Here is an 18589-nt window from a genome sequence, read left to right as displayed (position 1 = left end):
CAGGCACACCTTAGTCATCAAAGCAACATTTTAGTTTTTAAAACTTTAAAGAAGTCTTTTGCAGCAGACTTGCCCAATGTGATACATCATTTGGTTTCTTGTCTGCTGCTTCCATGATCCCAGTAGAATGAAATAATTGACAACACTTCTTATTCCATTTATCATGACATTGGTTATTTCTCCAGTCATAATTCTCACAACTAGACCAATAAGCAACATTGTTAAATAAAAGTATTCAAATTTAAATTAAAAAAAAATAAATAAACAGATGACAGAATCCTGAAACAAAAGATCTGGACCACCTGGAACCTAACTAGATAAAATCGTAATAGTGAGATTTGTTGTTTGTTTCAGAAAGAAATTTAACAGGGGTAAAGGTAAAGTCTCTTTTCCACATCTGAGAACTGGAAAAGAAAGAGCTGACTTAACAGTACCATATGTTTTTTTTTAAAAAAAAAAAAAAGTCTTAAAAAAGGTAAATACTAAAGGAACCAAAAAAAAAAAAAAAAAAACCACCTCGGAAAAGCACTGTGCCCAGAAGCAGGAGATGGGTGTCCCGTTCTATTTCTCCATAATAAATAAACCAAACCAGCTGCCATCGATTCCAACTCTTGGTGACCTCACGCATGTCACAGTAGAACTGTACTCTGTAGAGTTTTCGATGATTTTTTGGAAGTAGATCACCAAGCCTTTATTCCAAGGCACCTCTGGGTAAATTCAAACGGTCAACCTTTTGGTTAACAGCCAAGCACAATAACCGTTTACACCACCCAGGGACTCCATTCTCCATAATACAAGTAGATAAGCTATATTCTTAAAATGACTGTCACTTAATCTCAGGAAATACTATTCCCTTTTATGTGATCATATTCTTTATTGGGAAATACCAATTTACTGACAGTTAAATATATTATGTTGCAATGAAGTATAAATAATCCAATATCCAACATCTAAAAATAAAGAGAATGAGAAAAATTAAATCCAGATTATTAAACTAATTTTTTAAAGAAGTTTAAAAGGATAAGCTAGAGATATTTCTATGTGACAAGAAAGCGAGGGAAGGAAAAAGAGGAAAGAAGGGTGAACTAAGGCATTGTTATTAAAAAGCAAGTTGCAGAAATTTACAATATTATTTAAATACGTAGAGAGAGAGTTACGTAAGGAAAAAAGGATTGGATAACGGAATGGGACATTTTTATGTGAACTGTTTAATTATTTTTCAGTGAGAATGTATTAATGTGTTACTTCCAAAAACCAAAACCAAACCCACTGCCGTCGAGTAGATTCCGACTCATAGCGACCCTACAGGACAGAGTAGAACTGCCCCATAGAGTTTCCAAGGAGCCACGGGAGGATTCGAACTGCCAAGCTTTGGTTAGCAGCCGTAGCACTTAACCACTACGCCACCAGGGTTTCCAATGTGTTACTTAGGTAATTTAAAATAGTGTTAATCTAAATACTGCCCCCTTCCTCCTAAAATTCTAAGTTTAATTTGTTCCATTCTAAGTGTACAAATCAATATAAATTTTTGAAAAAGTATAATCAAAGAAATAATACACAATTCTTAGTTGCCTCTCACTTGAAAGAAATTTTATGCCTCAATCATTTCCCTAAAGACGTCTAAGAAAAGCTCTTTACTCTATGCAGAATCCATTCCTATTTGTCTGATACACAAACTTTATGTCTCTATAAGACACAACACAGAGAATGTTACACATACATTCCCAGTAAGGTTTTTGCTTCTATTTTCCCCGGTCACAAGTCACTGATATTACAGGATAACCTAAAGAACACAACATCCTTCAATTTTTTCCCCATTGAATACCCATAATCATAGCTTCAAGAGCATTAACTGCTTCTGGAATTACATGCTCGATTAAAATTACCAATAAACTATCCTCAAAACATGGAAAACACCCACCATTTTCAATCAAACAGCAGCCCCTGATGAAACAGCACAATAAAAGGTCATCTTTGCCAAACAAAACTCAAGGTCTCTCATTTCATTAAACAGCTAAAAGTAAATATGTTTAGCCAGTACAGCAAGTATTTGGGTTTTTACCAACCTACAGGAACATTTTACTAGAGTCAATAGTTAGCTATACAGGTATTTAAAAGCAATTTTTTTCCCTGTCCTGTAAATTGGGAGATTAATGTGGTTAGATTACTTAAAAATCAATAAATACTAATAAAACATTTAATCAAACAAAACGTTTATGAAAAATAGTTGTCATGGAGCTAAATGGTAAGTCTAAAGAACTATATAATAATATAGCTAAAGATGTATATAAAAATATAAATAAAATAGTAGAAACCTAGGTTATTCCCTAAATCCTTTTCCCATTGTCTGTAACAGCCCTGTGCGACAGAATAAATGTGAGCCACATTTTCTAGCAGCCACATTAAAAAAAGTAAAATGAAACAGATTAAATTAATTTTAACAATATATTTCATCTAAGGTAATATACCCAAAATATTATCATTTCAACATATAATCAATATTAAAAAATTGTTAATGAGATAGCTCACATTCTTTTTTTGTATAAATAATTAGAATTCAGTCTATATAGTTCAAACAAAAAAACCAAACCCATTACCACTGAATTGATTCCGGCTCATAGCAACCTTATAGGAAAGAGTAGAACTGCCCCATCGAGTTTTCAAGGAGCACCTGGTGGATCTGAACTGCCAACTTTTTGGTTAGCAGCCGTGGCACTTAACCACTACGCCACCGGGGTTTCCTGTGTATAGTTACAACAGTATACATTCCAGTTATCTACATTTCAAACACTCAATGACCACATGTGGCTAGTCGCTACCATATTGGACTGCGTACAGCTGTAATGTTGTTGTTAAGTGCTGTCGAGTTCCGACTCACAGCAACCCTATAGCGCAGAGGATAACTGCCCCACAGGGTTTCCAAGGAGTGGCTGGTGGATTTGAACTGCTGACCTTTTGGTTAGCAGCCGAGTTGTTAACCACTAAGCCACCAGGGCTCCTACTTTGTCCTATAGGGTCGCTATAAGTCAGAATCAACTTGTTGGCAACAGGGGTTTACAGCTATAACATAAGTGGGTCAAATGCAATTTTTAAATTTCTGTAGCACAATTACATAGTAGTCAACAGAAAGCTCTAAGGACTTGAGCAAAAGCAAAATGTCTTTAGCATAGTCTTTAAGAGCAGATCTAAGCATACAATAATAATAAGTTAATACTTACTGAACATTTACTATGTGCCAGACCCGATATTAAGTGCTTTTCAAACATTATCTCACTTGATCCTCACAATGCCCTCTAATGAAGATACCAGTAATAGTCCCACATTTTACATACGAGAAAATTAAGACACAAAAGACGTAAGTAAAGATTTAACTCAGGCAGTCTGACCCAAGAGGTTCAGGCTCTTAAAAATATAAATGCTATACTGTAACAAAAATACCAACAGAAACCAAAGGCTGGTTTTCTATAGCAAAATGCAGAAGATAAGCATAAAATAAACGATAAAATATGGAATAATGAAGCAAAATTGTTTCTTTTGATACTAACAAGTTTTTAAAACTGAATCATGTCATACAATACTTTTCTACCAAGACACTCCCAATCTCCAAATAAAAGATACAATTTTAGGTTATGATTTTTATTAAGTATTATTACCACAAATATTTTAACCTTATATTTGTAAAAAGAAAATACTCATGGCCCTGTATACAAAAATATAGTTTTAGCTTAAAAAAAAAAGTAGAGTCATAAAAAAAAAATTTTTAAGGTCAAGTATTTTCCAGTGAGTGTATTAATTTCAAGGAAGATATACTTTTCTTTTTCTGAAACTCTTTATTATTTCTGATTTTATTATGTTGATTTTATTGTAAACTTTTTTTTAACAGTTTATTTTTTGTAGAAGGAAGGAAAAAGATTTATCTTCCTCAAACTTATTTAAAATATCATTTCAAAGACTATAGGAATGTGAAAAGATAAAACAGGCAAGAAAAGAGCTCATTTCCTTCCTATATTCAATCCTAAGAAAAAATAGAATACTGTGTCATACTGAACATGTATTAGATGGGCACACTGTATCTCCAGATTTTTCGCTAAAACAAGGTGACAATGTCCACTTTCACATGTGCATACCATCGGCAGCATGACCCAAACACCGCCTAATGTTCATAAAATTTTCAGATAAAAAGCTGGACATCTCTTCAGAAAATAACATTCAAAAATTCCTGATCTGAAATAAACAGTCCCATGTTAAAGAAAATCTGTGACCACAGCTTAAACTGTCTGACCCTGCTGTGTACCTAAAATCACAAGATAACAATGGCCTTGACCCACAGCTGAAGGCCATAGGACTGCACACTAACTTGGACGTTTCCAGGGTTTGTTTTTTCTATTCCATTGGAAAGTTTGATTACACCACCTTTCGTTATATTACAAATCTATCACCATACTGTTTTTTACTACCCCTCCCACATATTCAAAACTTTGCAAAGGCACCCAGATCTAAGAGGGAGGCCTCTTAATGAAAAAGTTCATTTGTACAATGTGTCTGAGCAGATACTCAGTAATCGACCAAAAAGGTTAAAAGAATCACCTCCCAACTGCCATAATAAAGAAACATCTCAGCTTTCCCACAAATTTTACAGAAAATATGTTTATGTCACTTATATTTTGGATCTCCTCATTTTGAACAACTTTATTAAATAAACATCGTCTAGAAAGCTCACCTGTGGGATTCTTTTGGTTTTTTTGTTTTGTTTTGTTTTCCTTTTGACTGCCTATTAATTTCTGTGCTAGGCACTGGGTCTGGTCCTTTCATAAGCATCTTATTAATTTCTGTGCTAGGCACTGGGTCTGGTCCTTTCATATGCATCTTCCCAATAAGCCTATGCAATTAATAGTCCTGCTTTATAGAAAAAGAGACAGACTTACTGAGCTGTAGCCCAAAGTCACACAGCTGCTAAGAAACGATGATGCACCTCCAGCCAGGGAATCTTCCAGTTCCAGGTTCCCTCTACAAGGACTTTCTTTCCTGTTTCATTCCCTACTGACTGACCACTTTATCTACCATGGTGCCTTCTTACCATCAAATAAAGCCCATACAGGCAAGCAAACTTTATTGTTATTCCTATTTCCAGAAACGTTGGCCTTTACCTGCAAATAACATTAAAACATTAAACCAAACCGATTCCCTCTGAGTCGATTCCGACTCATAGCAACCCTATAGGACAGAGCAGAACTGTCTCATAGGGTTTCCAGGGTGCGGCTGGTGGATTTAAACTGCCGACCTTTTGGTAAGCAACCGAGCTTTTAACCACTGCACCACCAGGGCTCCTCATTAGAGCTGAACTGTATCTCAATAAAGCTATTATTTAAAAAGAAAAAATCTTAAGCATGCTAATAATATCAACTCTCCAATTATCCACAATAATATGGATAAATACATGAGACCACAGATAGCATGGCTGAATGAAACAAACAAACAAAAAATCTTTTTAAAAAAGCCAATGCTAAAATCTTCAGTGTCACCAGAGAATACAGAGAATCAGGTTACGTCTGTGACAAACATAAGGAATTATCATATACTTAGATTATTACTTTAGCATGCAAGATTAAAAAAAAAACTTACATATTAAAGTCCTATATAATTAATATCACTAAATTGTACATGTAAAAATGGTTAAAATGGCAAATGTTTTGCTATATACATTTCACCACAGAAAAATTAAAAAAAAAAAGCTATTGAACATCAATGCTGTATGGAAAGATTACAAATTGTAACAAAACTTTAGGAAGGAAAAATAAAGCCTTTAATGAAACAAAACCAAATAGAGAGAAGATAAAATCTGAATGCCATCAAATTCAAGAGAAAAAAAAGAAATACAGACTTTAAGAAGGAAAAAAAAAAATTATTATTTATTTATTTATTTTTACGGAACAATTACTAACAAGAAGCAAAAGACTTGCGTAAGCAGCAGTTTAAGCTCAGTGAACAAATGAAATCCCTTCCTACTCTTTGTGTGGGAGTTTTCCACCCCAGCTGCATTAGAATTTTAAAAGCTCCCTGGGTGATTCCAATGAGCAGCCAGGATTAAAAACCAAAAGAAGCTCTTGCTTAAAAAAAAAAAAAAGAAAGAAATTCAAGTTTTGGATAATTGCCCTATGCAGTTGACAATGACCAGAGTGACAAAATTTTTAAAGTTGGATAAGACCAATGATGGATTACTCATGAAAAAAAATTCTAATTAAAAAATACTGCAAACCAGTCTGAAAGAGCTACATACTGTATGACTCCAGCTAGATGACATTCTGGAAAAGGCAAAACAAGAGAGACAATAAAAAGATCAGTGGTTGCCAGATGTGCAGAGGGAGAGAGAAAGATGAATAGGGGGAGCACGAGGGATTTTTAGTGCAATTAAACTCTTCTGTACGATATTGAAATGGTAGATACGTGACGTTACGCATTTCTCAAAGTCCACAGAACCATACAGCACAAAGAATGAACTCCAATGTAAACTATGGACTTTAAAAAAAAAAAAAAAAAATTTTAACAAAAATGTATCAGTATTGGTTCATCAATTATAACAAATGTACAACACTAATATAAAAAAACAAAAAACCAAACCCAGTGCTATGGAGTCAATTCTGACTCATAGCGACCCTACAGGACAGAGTAGAACTGCCCCATAGAGTTTCCAAGGAGCACCTGGGGGATTCGAACTGCCGACCCTTTGGTTAGGAACCATAGCACTTAACAACTATACCACCAGGGTTTCCACACTACTGTAAGATATTAATAATAGGAGAAATGGGAGGAGGGGGTAAAAACAGAACTCTACACTTTGTGCAGTTTTCCTGTAAACCTACAACTGCTCTAAGAAATAGACTATTAATTTTTTTTAAAGTTCTAAAGCAACCCAATAATATTTTAATCTATGATTGAAGATAGAACTTCAACTTATATGATCCAATACCAAAAAAAACTCATTGCTGTCGAGTCAATTTCAACTCATAGCACTACTACAGAACTGCCTCATTGGGTTTCCAAGGCTGTAATCTTTACGGAAGCAGACCTCCACATCTTTCTCCCATGGAGCAGCTAGCGGGTTTGAACCACCACACTTAAAATTCCAAGGGCCAATTCCCCTGTAATTAGCTGGCCCTTAACCCACAGAAGGAAACCTGGTGGCATAATGGTTAAGAGCTACAGCTGTTAACCAAAAGGTCGGCAGTTCGAATCCACCAGGTGCTCCTTAGAAACTCTATGGGGCAGTTCTACTCTGTCCTATAGGGTCGCTATGAGTCGGAATTGACTCGACAGCAATGGGTTTGGGTTTAACCCACAGAAAATCCCAAAGATGATTACAGCCTTCCCCTGACAAATTCAACAAAGCAAAAAAGGCAATAAAAATTCAATTCAAAGAAAAGGAAGTAGACAACAATGAGATACTCAAGAATGTAACACACACTGCATCTCTTTAAAAAACTAAACATATTCAGTATGCTTACCTGTTTCTGAAATGTATGAAACAGGATCCTTTCGTAGAATTTTACCAGGTTTAGAAGACATTGTCATTTTTTCTGGTTGCTTTTTGGCATTTTTAACCTGCACTCTCTCCTCTGATTCTGAATCTGTATGTGAGACGAAAATAAGACAAAACTTTGAAAAGAAATACTATAGTATAGTGTGTTTTTAAAGTAGGCTTTGTGAACAATTCCTCAAGGTCCTTTTCAAGTCCCACCTCTTTCAAGAATTTTGCAGGTTACTTCTACTCACTATGAAGCCTATGTGTTAGTTTTCTTTTGCTGCTGTAACAAATCACCTCAAACTGAGTCGCTTAAAACAACACAGATGTATTATTTTAGATGCCCGACACAGGTCTCACTAGGCTAAAGTCAAGGTTTCGGCAGGGCTGCCCCTTCTGGATACTCTACGGGAGAATCCATTTCCTTGCTTTTTCCAGTTTCTAGAGGTTGTCAGCATTCCGTCGCTCATGGCCCCCTTTCTCCATCTTCAAAGCTAGCAACATCAGGCCTAGTGTTTCTCATGCTGCCATCTCTCCGCTTTGTCACACCTTCTCCCATTTTCATTCTCTTTTCTTCTGCCTCCCTCATTCACTTTTAAGGACTCCTGTGATTACACTGGGTCCATCCGGATAATCCAGGATTATTTCCCTATTTTAAGGTCTGATTAAACCCAGAAAACCCAGTGCCATTGAGTCTATTCCGACTCATAGTGACCTTAATTCCACATGCAACGTTAATCCCTCTTTGCCATGTAATCTAACATAGTCACTGGTTTCAGGAATTGGGGCATGGACATCTTTGAGGGCCATTATTCTACCCACCACAGCCTAATTGCCAAGAGCACTTATATATATATCAGGACAAAGTGTAAGCACCTGGCATAGTACCTGGTGCAAGATAGGTGTTCCATAAACTTCAGCGCCCTTCCTCTTCCCCTGCACATGCATTTACAAATCCTGTCTCATACTGTTCTAAATTAAATGTCCAGAGTTTCTCGAAAGATGGAAACTCTAGGAAGCAGGACATGTACCTCTTTAAAATTCCTTACAGTACAGAGCAATAAAAGGCACACAGTAAACACTCAAATACTTTTTAAATTGAATCAGAACCTTTGCTATCACTGTCAAAATCTTGACAATCCATAGAGTTCACAACGGATGGATCCTCCCTACAAAAACACTCAAACTTTGAGTTCTACCATTATTTTAACATGCCCTAAAAGACATGAACAAAAACCGTTGTTTCCTATCTTAAAGATATATTCAAAAATGTCTTTAAATTATGTTAATACCTTTTTAAATGCAACAAAAAAAAAGCCAAATCTTTCAATCAAGCACAAAAATAAAACTTTAGATGTCTGTTTTAAAAGCAATATTCTAAGGCATTATTCAATTTACTTTCCCAGAAACATAGCTGGAACAGAACCTAGCAGGAATATTTTAAAAGACAGATCCGACATATTCAAAAGTTTGAGACATGTTACATTATCTCTCTAAACAAATCTTTAATACATTAAGGTATTTTAGGCTCTGATAAGTTCTACCCAACCCAGTGCCGTCGAGTGGATTCTGACTCATAGCGACCCTATAGGACAGTGGAGAACTGCCCCGTAGAGTTTCCAAGGAGTGCCTGGTGGATTCAAACTGCCATCCCTTTGGTTAGCAGCCATAGCACTTAACCACTATACCATCAGGGTTTCCAGTAGTAAAATAAAAATTTTTTAAACTTTCAGCATAAAGTTTTTTTTTCAAAGCACATATTAACATCATATCCACAACAGTTTGGAAAACAATGTTCTAAGGAATAGAAAATAATTTTACGACTTTAAAGCTCCTCAGAGGAAATATTACCTGAATCGTAGATGATCCTCTTTTTCTTGTTTGGTGGTTTCTGTTTGAAGTCATCATCTTTGCAAGAACTATTTACCTATAAATATCACAGTGTAATTAGGACACCAAGAAGCCTATATAACTTACCCTATTATTCCTCACTGGACTTATCTCAGTGGTTTCCAACCAGGGGCAATTTTGAACCCCAGGAGACATTTGTCGATGTCTAGAGACATTTTTGGTTGTAACAATTACAGGGAGGAAGGAAATGTTACTGGCATCTAATGGTTAGGGACCAGGAATGATACCAAACACCCTACAAAGCACAAGACAGTCCTCCAAGACAAAGAATTATCTAGCCCAAAATGTCAGTAATTTCTTGATTAGGCTAAGAATAGGCTAGACCATAATTACATCAGAATGAAGAAGAAAGAATTACAGAAAAAGCTATATTATTGTTCAGCTCCACTTTCAACACTGACCTATGTATAACAAAGAGTAAAAGAATGTCAGATACTACAAGGCAAGTGCTTCCTGAAAATGAGAATTAGAGACAAAAATAAAAGCTAAGGTGTTTTGGGCCCATCACTAGCCATACCTATTGGAAAACTAAACAAAGCCAAGGAAAAAGGTATTGTTTATGTCTCCTAGTTATACATCACATTTTTAACATATTCAAACTTTCCCAAAAAGCAACAAGAAATCAAACAGCCAAAAGGCAATTGTAATCAATTACAATACAGAAATATATCTCTATCCATTACAGTAAAACTCTAAAAATATAAGAGTCAACTCGCTTGCAAGAAAATGGGGCAACTCTATTCACCTCTAGCAACCAAGAAAGGAGGTCAGGAATAGGAGGAAATGGAATGTGTGGCTAACTCCTCCGTGAACAGCCTGTTTCCTTTGCCATGAGACCAGAAGAATTGGATGGTACCCAGCTACCATTACTGAATATTTTGATCAAAGATCCTATGAAAGAATCCTGATCAAAAAGGGGAAAGGGCAGAACAGAATTTCAAATTCTCATGGAATCCTGACCTTCTGGAGCCATGGAGGCTGCAAGAACTCCCAAAACTACTGCCCTCAGATAATCTTTAAAAACTTAAACCAAATATATTCTCTAAAGTCTTCTTATAGCCAAACAACAGTTTAACTTAACTAGTAAACAATGTCTGCCTTGAGCATTATGCTTTTTACATCTATCTATACGGGATCAAACCGATCAGCAACACTAAAGATTAAATATGAAGCTTAGGAGACAGTGAGTTTATATTAATAGGGGAAGAACAACTCAAAAAAGCAGGGTGAAAATGATGACATAACTCAAATACTGTAATCAATGTCACTAAAATGTACATGCAAAAACTGTTGCATTGGTGTACATTTTGCTGTGTATATTCTGAACAAAACGAAAATAAATTATTTAAAAAATAAAATAAAATGGGACCTAGAACAACCACAACAACTCAAAAGCGAAAAGGATATCCCAGAAGGGAGAGAGCCACAGGGGGGCCCAAATTATGCGTATAAACTTTGGTCACATCTGTGTAGGCACAAAATAACTCTAAGTGTTTGACTAATGTTAAAACAGTTGAACAAAATTTCAATTTCTGCCTGTATTAGTTTCCAGGAATGCCATAACAAAGTATCACAAGGTGCTGCATTGTCATTGTTAGGTGTGACTGAGTTGATTCCGACTCATAGCACCCTATGCACAACAGAACAAAACACTGCCCAATCCTGAGCCATCCTAACAATTGTTGCTATGTTTAAATCAGCCACAAGATGGGTGGCTTTAAACAACAGAAATTTACTGTCTCGCAGTTCTGAAGGCTAGAATTCCGAATTCAGGTTGTCAGTAGGGCCATGCTCTCTCCAAAGGCTCTAGGACACATCTTTTCTTGTCTCTCCTAGCTTCTGGTACCCTCAGGTATGCCTTGGATTGGAGCTGCAGCATAACTCCAGCATCATATTTTGTTTTTCTCTGTCTCTGTGTATTTTTTCCTCTTTTATAAGGACACCACTCAGATTGAATTACACCCATCCTAGTCCAATATGATCTCATGTTAGCTTAAGTGAGAACATCATCAAAGACCTTATTTCCAAAAATAGTCACATTCACAGGTGCCAGCGGTTAGGATTTCAACATATCTTTTTGGGAAACAATTCAATTCTTAATACTGTCTATCAAGAATTTAGAATTTGAGTTCAGCCACGTTAACTGCCTGCCAAACCAAAAGAATCAATGCTCTTTGGTGGTATATAACAGAATCCAAAGTCCCTCCACTTATCATTCACAACGTCCAAGATAAACTCAAAATAAAACGTACAAAGTGAAAATGTGGCCCGCAGACTCAAGAGAAAAGGCACTCAATGGAAACGAACCCTGATATAACCCAGATATTATAATTAGCACACACAAGAATTTTAAAGCAGCTATTTATATATATATAGAGAGAGAGAGAGAGAGAGAAACCCTGATGGCATAGTGGTTAAGTGTTATGGCTGCTAACCAAAGGGTTGGCAGTTTGAATCCACCAAGCGCTCCTTGGAAACTCTACGGGGCAGTTCTACTCTGTCCTATAGTGCTGCTATGAGTTGAATCAACTCAATGGCACTGGGTTTGGTTTTATATATATGTGTGTGTGTATATATATATATATATAAAAAATACTACCCATATAATATATAGTTATAAGAGCAGCTGTTTTAACTACAGAGCCCTGATGGCACAGTGCTTAAGAGCTATGGTTGCTAACCAAAAGGTTTCAAGTTTCAATCTACCAGCTGCTCCTCGGAAACCCTATGGGGCAGTTCTGCTCTCTCCTATAGGGTCGCTATGAGTCAGAATCAACTCAACGGCAACGGATTTGTTTGTTTGTTTTTATTACAGCTATGCTGAAGTATATGAAGGAAACAAATTACGAAAGAGAACCAAATGAAAATCTTAGAATTGAAAAATACAATATCTGAAATTTAGAAATTCACTAGATAGGCTTAACAGCAAACTGGAGATGACAGAAAAGTCAATGAACTTGAAGATAGAAAAATAGAAATTATTCGATCTGAAGTATAAAGAAAAACATCGATGAAAATGAATGAGCTTCAGTGATCTGTGAGACATGATCAAAATTCAAGCATATATGTAAACTGGAATCCCAGAAGGAGAGGACAGAGAGAATGGGGCAGTAAAAAATATTTGAAGAAGTAATATCAAAAGATTTCCAAATTTGATGAATGACGTAAATTCAGATTCAATAAGCTCAGAAACCTTAAACAGGATGAACACAATGAAAACCACACCCAAGCACACCACAGACAAACTGCTGAAAACCAAATATACAGAGAAAATCTTTAAGCAGCATTAGAAAAACCCATTACAAGGGAAAACAATAAAAATGACTGCTAACATCTCATCAGAAAGATGGAAGCCAAAAGACAGTGGAACGTTCTTAAAGTGCTGAAATAAAAACTCTCAACCCAAAGTTCCATATCCAGCAAGAATATCCTTTAAGAATGAAGACAAAATAAAGACTTTTTGCTGTTGTTGTTAGGTGCCGTCGAGTTGGTTCCGACTCACAGTGACCCTATGTACAATAGAATGAAACACTGCTGGGTCCTGTGCCATTCTCACAATCATTGTTATGCTTGAGCACATTGTTGCAGCCACTGTGTCAATCCATCTCATTGAGGGTCTTTCTCTTTTTTGCTGACCCTCTACTTTACCAAGCATGATGTCCTTCTCCAGGGACTGGTCCCTCCTGACAACACGTCCAAAGTATGTAAGACATAGTCTCACCATCCTTGTTTCTAAGGAGTGTTCTGGCTGAACAAGACAGATTTGTTCATTCTTTTGGCAGTCCACGGTGTGGTCAATATTCTTCGTCAATACCACAGATAAACAATATTCATGACCAAAAGATCTACAGTATAAGAAATGCTAAAGAAAGTTCTTCAGGTTGAAAGAAAATATTAGGTGGAGTCAGATCTTCAGTAAGAAATGAAGAGCATCAAAAATGACAAATATGTAGGTAAATATAAAAGCACACTATAGTCATGCGCCTCATAACGTCTGTTCAGGAAACATCCAACTGCATATACATCTGTGGTCCAGCACATGCACTCCCCAGAGAATGCCCACAACTCAACCTGGTAGCAATCCCACCCCACTACCTCCCACCCACAGGGACTGGCACCCCTGCCACTGAGAGGAGTGGGCACCTGATCCTTCTCCTGAGCACCCATGGTCGGCAAATATTGTAGGGCCCAGCCAGGAAGAGGGTCATCAAGACTGCTCCCCTGCTGCCCCGGCCTGTGCCTAAAGCCTCTCTGCCATGACCTTCATGGGGCCACAGGGCCACACACAGGGCAGGGCCGGCCACACGCAGGGCAGGGCCGGCCACACGCAGGGCAGGGCCCAGCCACGCACTCACCTGCGGCGTCCGCAGCAGGAGATGCCTGGGTCACACACTGCATATCAGTTCCTGGGCCCATGTGCCCAGGAACCCCACACTCTGGTGTTCCAACACCCAGGTGTTTACACAACGTCCAAATCACAAAACATTCTATTTCACAGAACACATCATGGACATTAAGCGACACATGACTACATTTTCTTCTTAATTTCTTTAAAACACAGACGTCTATTTAAAACACAAACTATTACACTGAAGTGTGGAGTATTAACATATGTAGACGCGATACAACTGGAGCATAAAGGATGGGGTGGTGGTATATGGACCTATACAGTTTACGTGAAGTAGAACAATATTAACTCAAACACACTACTGTCTCCGTTGCTTGCTTTCTATAGTAACATTACTTCTTAACCCCTCTGAGGCCCAAAGAGGACAGGGAAAAGAATAAAGCTTTCTTCCAAAGCCTACCCTCTCCTTACAAGAAGTCCAGCACCATTTACCTGAGGCTAGGAGCTTGTGCCTCTATGAACAAGCCTTAGTCTTAAAATACAAAGTTTTAACAACTAAAAAGGATTCCACCTCTACAAAGGAAAACACCAAGCTATGAATGTAGCAAGCTGTATTAATGAGAAACAGTAGTAACTTTTTACTTTTTTATCCCCCTGTGCTAAGTGAGCTGAAATCTGTATTAACTAGAGGCTCCTGACACATCAAATTTAGAAATTCAGTTTTTTTAACCTTTCAAACAATTCAAAATTGTGTTTGGAAAACTGACCTTGATTTCCTTTACTCCTTTCTTTGCTTTTAAAGTTTCTTCAGTGGGCTTTGTTTTCTCATTCTTCTTTACTATTTCATTTACAAGTTTCTTTCCACTTGGTATAACCCCAAAGAATTTCCGAATGTCCTGAAAACAAAAAAGAAAATCCATAAATAAACACTGACTGCACAAAATTCTAGTTTCAAACTGCAAAGAGGGTAACGTTCACATCCACACAAGTTACCTCCATTACCCTGAGAAATTTCTCCACAGCAAAACAGTTCCATGTGTGCAGCAGCATTTTTAAAGTAGTATTCTCTTTATACACAAAAGGTAACCGACAAAACTACCTGGGTTAAAAATAATTTGCCTAAGTAAAAAGTAATATTAATTCTGAGAATTTGGCCAAAAATTCTGGGCAGAAGTACATGAAATTTTGTTAATGAGAGAAACAAGTAACAGGTATTTATTTATCATACATGCACATACACACCCTATCATCTGAGGCACAGTGGGGGAGAAGGCAGAGTTGAAGAATATAATCCTTGCCAATGAGAGAAATTTGAGAGAATAATTCACTACCTAACCATTTAAGGCCTTAATAACTTCAAAATTGTTTTTCTTTATATAATTTTTCCAAATTCTGAAGAAAAAAATTTTATGCTTATTATAATATTCTCTTCAATTGCTCTACCTCTCCCCCTGTTAAACTAGGAATTCAAATTAATCAAACTGAAACATTTACACTGTAACTCTGCAATTACAACCGTCACTTTTCATATTCTCCTCTATCCTTTTAGAACTTGGTTTTGAAGAAACCATGGTATAGAGGGAAGGGAAGAAACTAAGAGAAGAGAGCCTTGGCTTGAAGGTCTGCTCTAGTGCTTTCCACCTGTGTGGCCTTAAAACCCACTGCAGTGAAGTCAATTCTGACTCATAGCAACCCTACAGGACAGAGCAGAACTACCCCATAGGGTTTCCAAAGAGCACCTGGTGGATTTGAACTGCCGACCTTTTGATTAGCAGCCATAGCTCTTAACCACTGTGCCACCAGGGTTTCCTGTGTAACCTTCGGCAGGTAATTCATCTGCATCTCCTTTCTCACTGGTAAAGTGGGACTAAAAACATCCACACCTCATGAGAACTAATTATGCATCTGTCATAATTCTGGGTCGGTAAGGCTTGCCTTTCCCTCATTTCTGAACTATTGTCCCTTCATATCACTGAAATATCTTCTTTACAATTATCTCCGCTCACAGAAAAGGGTATGAAGAGCACAGAACAATAAGAAATATTGAGGATCTGAATTCCAAAGAACTCAATTCAAGAGCCAACTGTACCACTTTCCCTCTCCCTATCCTTGATGGTTATGATCCTGAGTTTTCAATCCTTTCTACCTGCTCCAACCTACCTCTTTATGGTACTGAGGAAAACCCCAGTAAAAGTAATCTGTAAAGTATTAAGAAAAGTTTCCAAATATTTCCTAGATCCTGGCAAGAACTTTCATTCTCACTCCTACTATGCCAAAAATCCAAAACAAGTGTGTTGTGTAAACACATACACACACAGCTTATGACTAAGCCAACAAACAAAGCAGATAAATGAATAAACAGACATGTTAAAAAAAAATTAAAGACTTCCCTGGTTTTATACCCTTTTTTGTAAATACCCTAATATAGAAAGATCACAAATCCATCCTCATTAAGTCTAAAAAATACTACTGATCAAATAGACACTCAGCAGTGAACCCGAGACATTTGTGGCAGGTGCTGGAGATGGACGATTAAGAAAGCCACATTCTTCTTTATAGCTTGCAAAGAATCAAGTTTGAGGCTGACAACTATTTTATTGCTTCTGGAGGAAATGAGAGTTTCACATACGTGTTTCACTTTTGAAATTACAAGTGATTCTTCAGTCAAACAGTGGTGATTGTTTATACAGAAAGAGAGAAGGCCATGGAAATACCAAAACTGTAGGTTAATGATCAGATTCAAACAAGTGGTGGTTCTCAATCTATTTTAGGAACACAAATGTTTAAACTGCAAAAAGAAAGAAGACAAAACGTAATTCCAGAAATGGCGCTTGTTGGTAATGCTGAGCTCTTTTGTTAGTACCATAAGGCTACTCTGCAGCATCATTACATCCTTTCCTTCCTAAGTAATTCTTTCTATTCCCATCCCCTTTCTTTTCCTTTCCCTTTATTCTTCTCTTCCTTCTCCACCCTAATGCCCCACATTCCCCATGCCCTTACACTCTGATGACAGCAAAAGCATTAAAAGAAATTCGTCACAAATCCATCCTAATTAAGATGTAACTCAATACATACTAAAAATCTAAACTTCTGGAAATTAATTTTCATCAGAATAGAAGCCATTCTACTCATACCTTTTTAGGACTATCTCCAGGGTGAGCAGTCATCTTGGGTATAAGTATCTAAAAGGCAGGTCACCAGGTTGGCCTTAATTTATAGAGTATGACTTCATCTAGTATTCCAGTTCTTCAAAGATCCCATGAAACAAAGAACAAGTCTAGCAGCTAATCATGCTCCCAAATAATGGATCCAAACACTTCCCTTACCTGCACTGAATAATTACTGATAATTATGAGTAAAAGAACATATTTAAAATTCTACTTTTGCACTCTTGGCAAGGAGAAGGCCTTCTAAGCAGAACACTGAGGCTAGAAACCATCCATAAAAAAGACAAGATTTGACTGCATAAAAATAAAATAAAAGATGTCATAAACAAAGTTAACACTCAAGCAACTAACCTGAAAATATCTACAACATATGTAATATATAAAAGGTTTCCTACAAATCAATAAAAAATAACTCAAGAGATAAAAGCTATTAATAGGTAAGTTATAAAGTAAATGCAAATAACCAACAAACATAATAAAAGATGCTCAACTTCACAAATAATAAACAGATCAACTAAAACATGATTATCTTTCCCTAAGTTTTAAAAGATCAATAATAGATTTGGCAAGGATATGGGGAAACAGTTGCTCACATACTACCCTGCTGATAAACGTAAAAATTGGTACAGCCTTTCTGGAGGACAATCTGGTAATATTTATCAAAATACTTACCAAAATTTTACTTGCTATTTAAATTTCCACCAAAATTCAAATATTATTTTTAAAAGATATATCAAAAATTTAAATGTGCACACCCTTTGTCCCAGTAATTCCACTTCTAAAAGAAATAATTTCAGGGGAATCAAAAGAAAGTAGCTCTTCTTACTTTCTTCTTCAGCAGTTATTAACTGAACAAACAGGTCAATTCAAGCAAGGCAAAGATCACATAAAAGTTAAAACAAATTTTAGCAGAGATAGATAGTAATGGTGAGTTTTTCATGGTTTACTAGACATAGATTGATCTCTTTTGATGATCCTATAAGGTAAATAGAAAAGGAAAATCCTGACAACTGGACCAACAGACATCATGATAAGTGAAAGAAAAAAAAAGTTGTCAAGGATTTCACTCTACTGGATCAATAATCAATACCCATGGAAGCAGCAGTTAAACCAAATGACATACTGGGCAAATGTGCTATAATAACCAAAACCCAAAACAAACCTGTTGCTAAAGAGTCATTTTCAACTCATAGTGACCGTATAAGGAATAGAACTGCCCCCATAGCGTTTCCAAGGAGTGGCTGGTGTATTCGAACTGCCAACTTTTCAGTTAGCAGCCAAACACTTAACCACTGCACCACCGGGGCCCCAAAATAGGCCTCTTTAAAGTTCTAAAAAGTAAAGACGTCACTTTGATGAGTCACGTGTGCTTCACCCAAGCCATAGTCTTCTCAATCACCTCATATGCATGTGCAAGCAGAACAATGAAAAAAGAATACAGAAAAAGAACTGATGCATACGAACTGTGGTGCTGGTGAAGAATACTGAATATAGCATGGACTGCCAGAAGAATGAACAAGTCAGTCTTAGAAAAAATAGAACTGGAATGGCTCCTCAGAAGCAAGAATGGCAAGACTTTGTCTTCTTTACTTTGGACACATCATCGGGAAAGACCGATTGCTAGAAAAAGACATCATGTTTGGT

General features: G+C 36.7%; 1 protein-coding gene across 4 annotated transcripts in view; it reads right to left on the bottom strand.

Annotated features, from left to right (window-relative positions):
• Window positions 1-18589, bottom strand: part of RFC1 (replication factor C subunit 1) — a 121476-nt gene that overhangs the window by 75318 nt on the left and 27569 nt on the right. For all 4 annotated transcript variants that reach the window (XM_003411302.4, XM_010591419.3, XM_023549800.2 and 1 more), the window contains exons 2-4: window positions 14546-14674; window positions 9371-9446; window positions 7503-7625 (exon numbers count right to left, since the gene is read on the bottom strand). In XM_003411302.4, coding sequence (XP_003411350.1) covers window positions 7503-7625; window positions 9371-9446; window positions 14546-14674 — 328 coding nt within the window. The remainder of the gene's footprint in view (window positions 1-7502; window positions 7626-9370; window positions 9447-14545; window positions 14675-18589) is intronic.

This window comes from Loxodonta africana, chromosome 5 (genome assembly GCF_030014295.1).
Source record: "Loxodonta africana isolate mLoxAfr1 chromosome 5, mLoxAfr1.hap2, whole genome shotgun sequence".
NCBI lineage: Eukaryota > Metazoa > Chordata > Mammalia > Proboscidea > Elephantidae > Loxodonta > Loxodonta africana.
The sequence above is the reverse complement of the archived record's forward strand: the minus strand, read 5'-3'. Positions and strand labels throughout refer to the sequence as shown.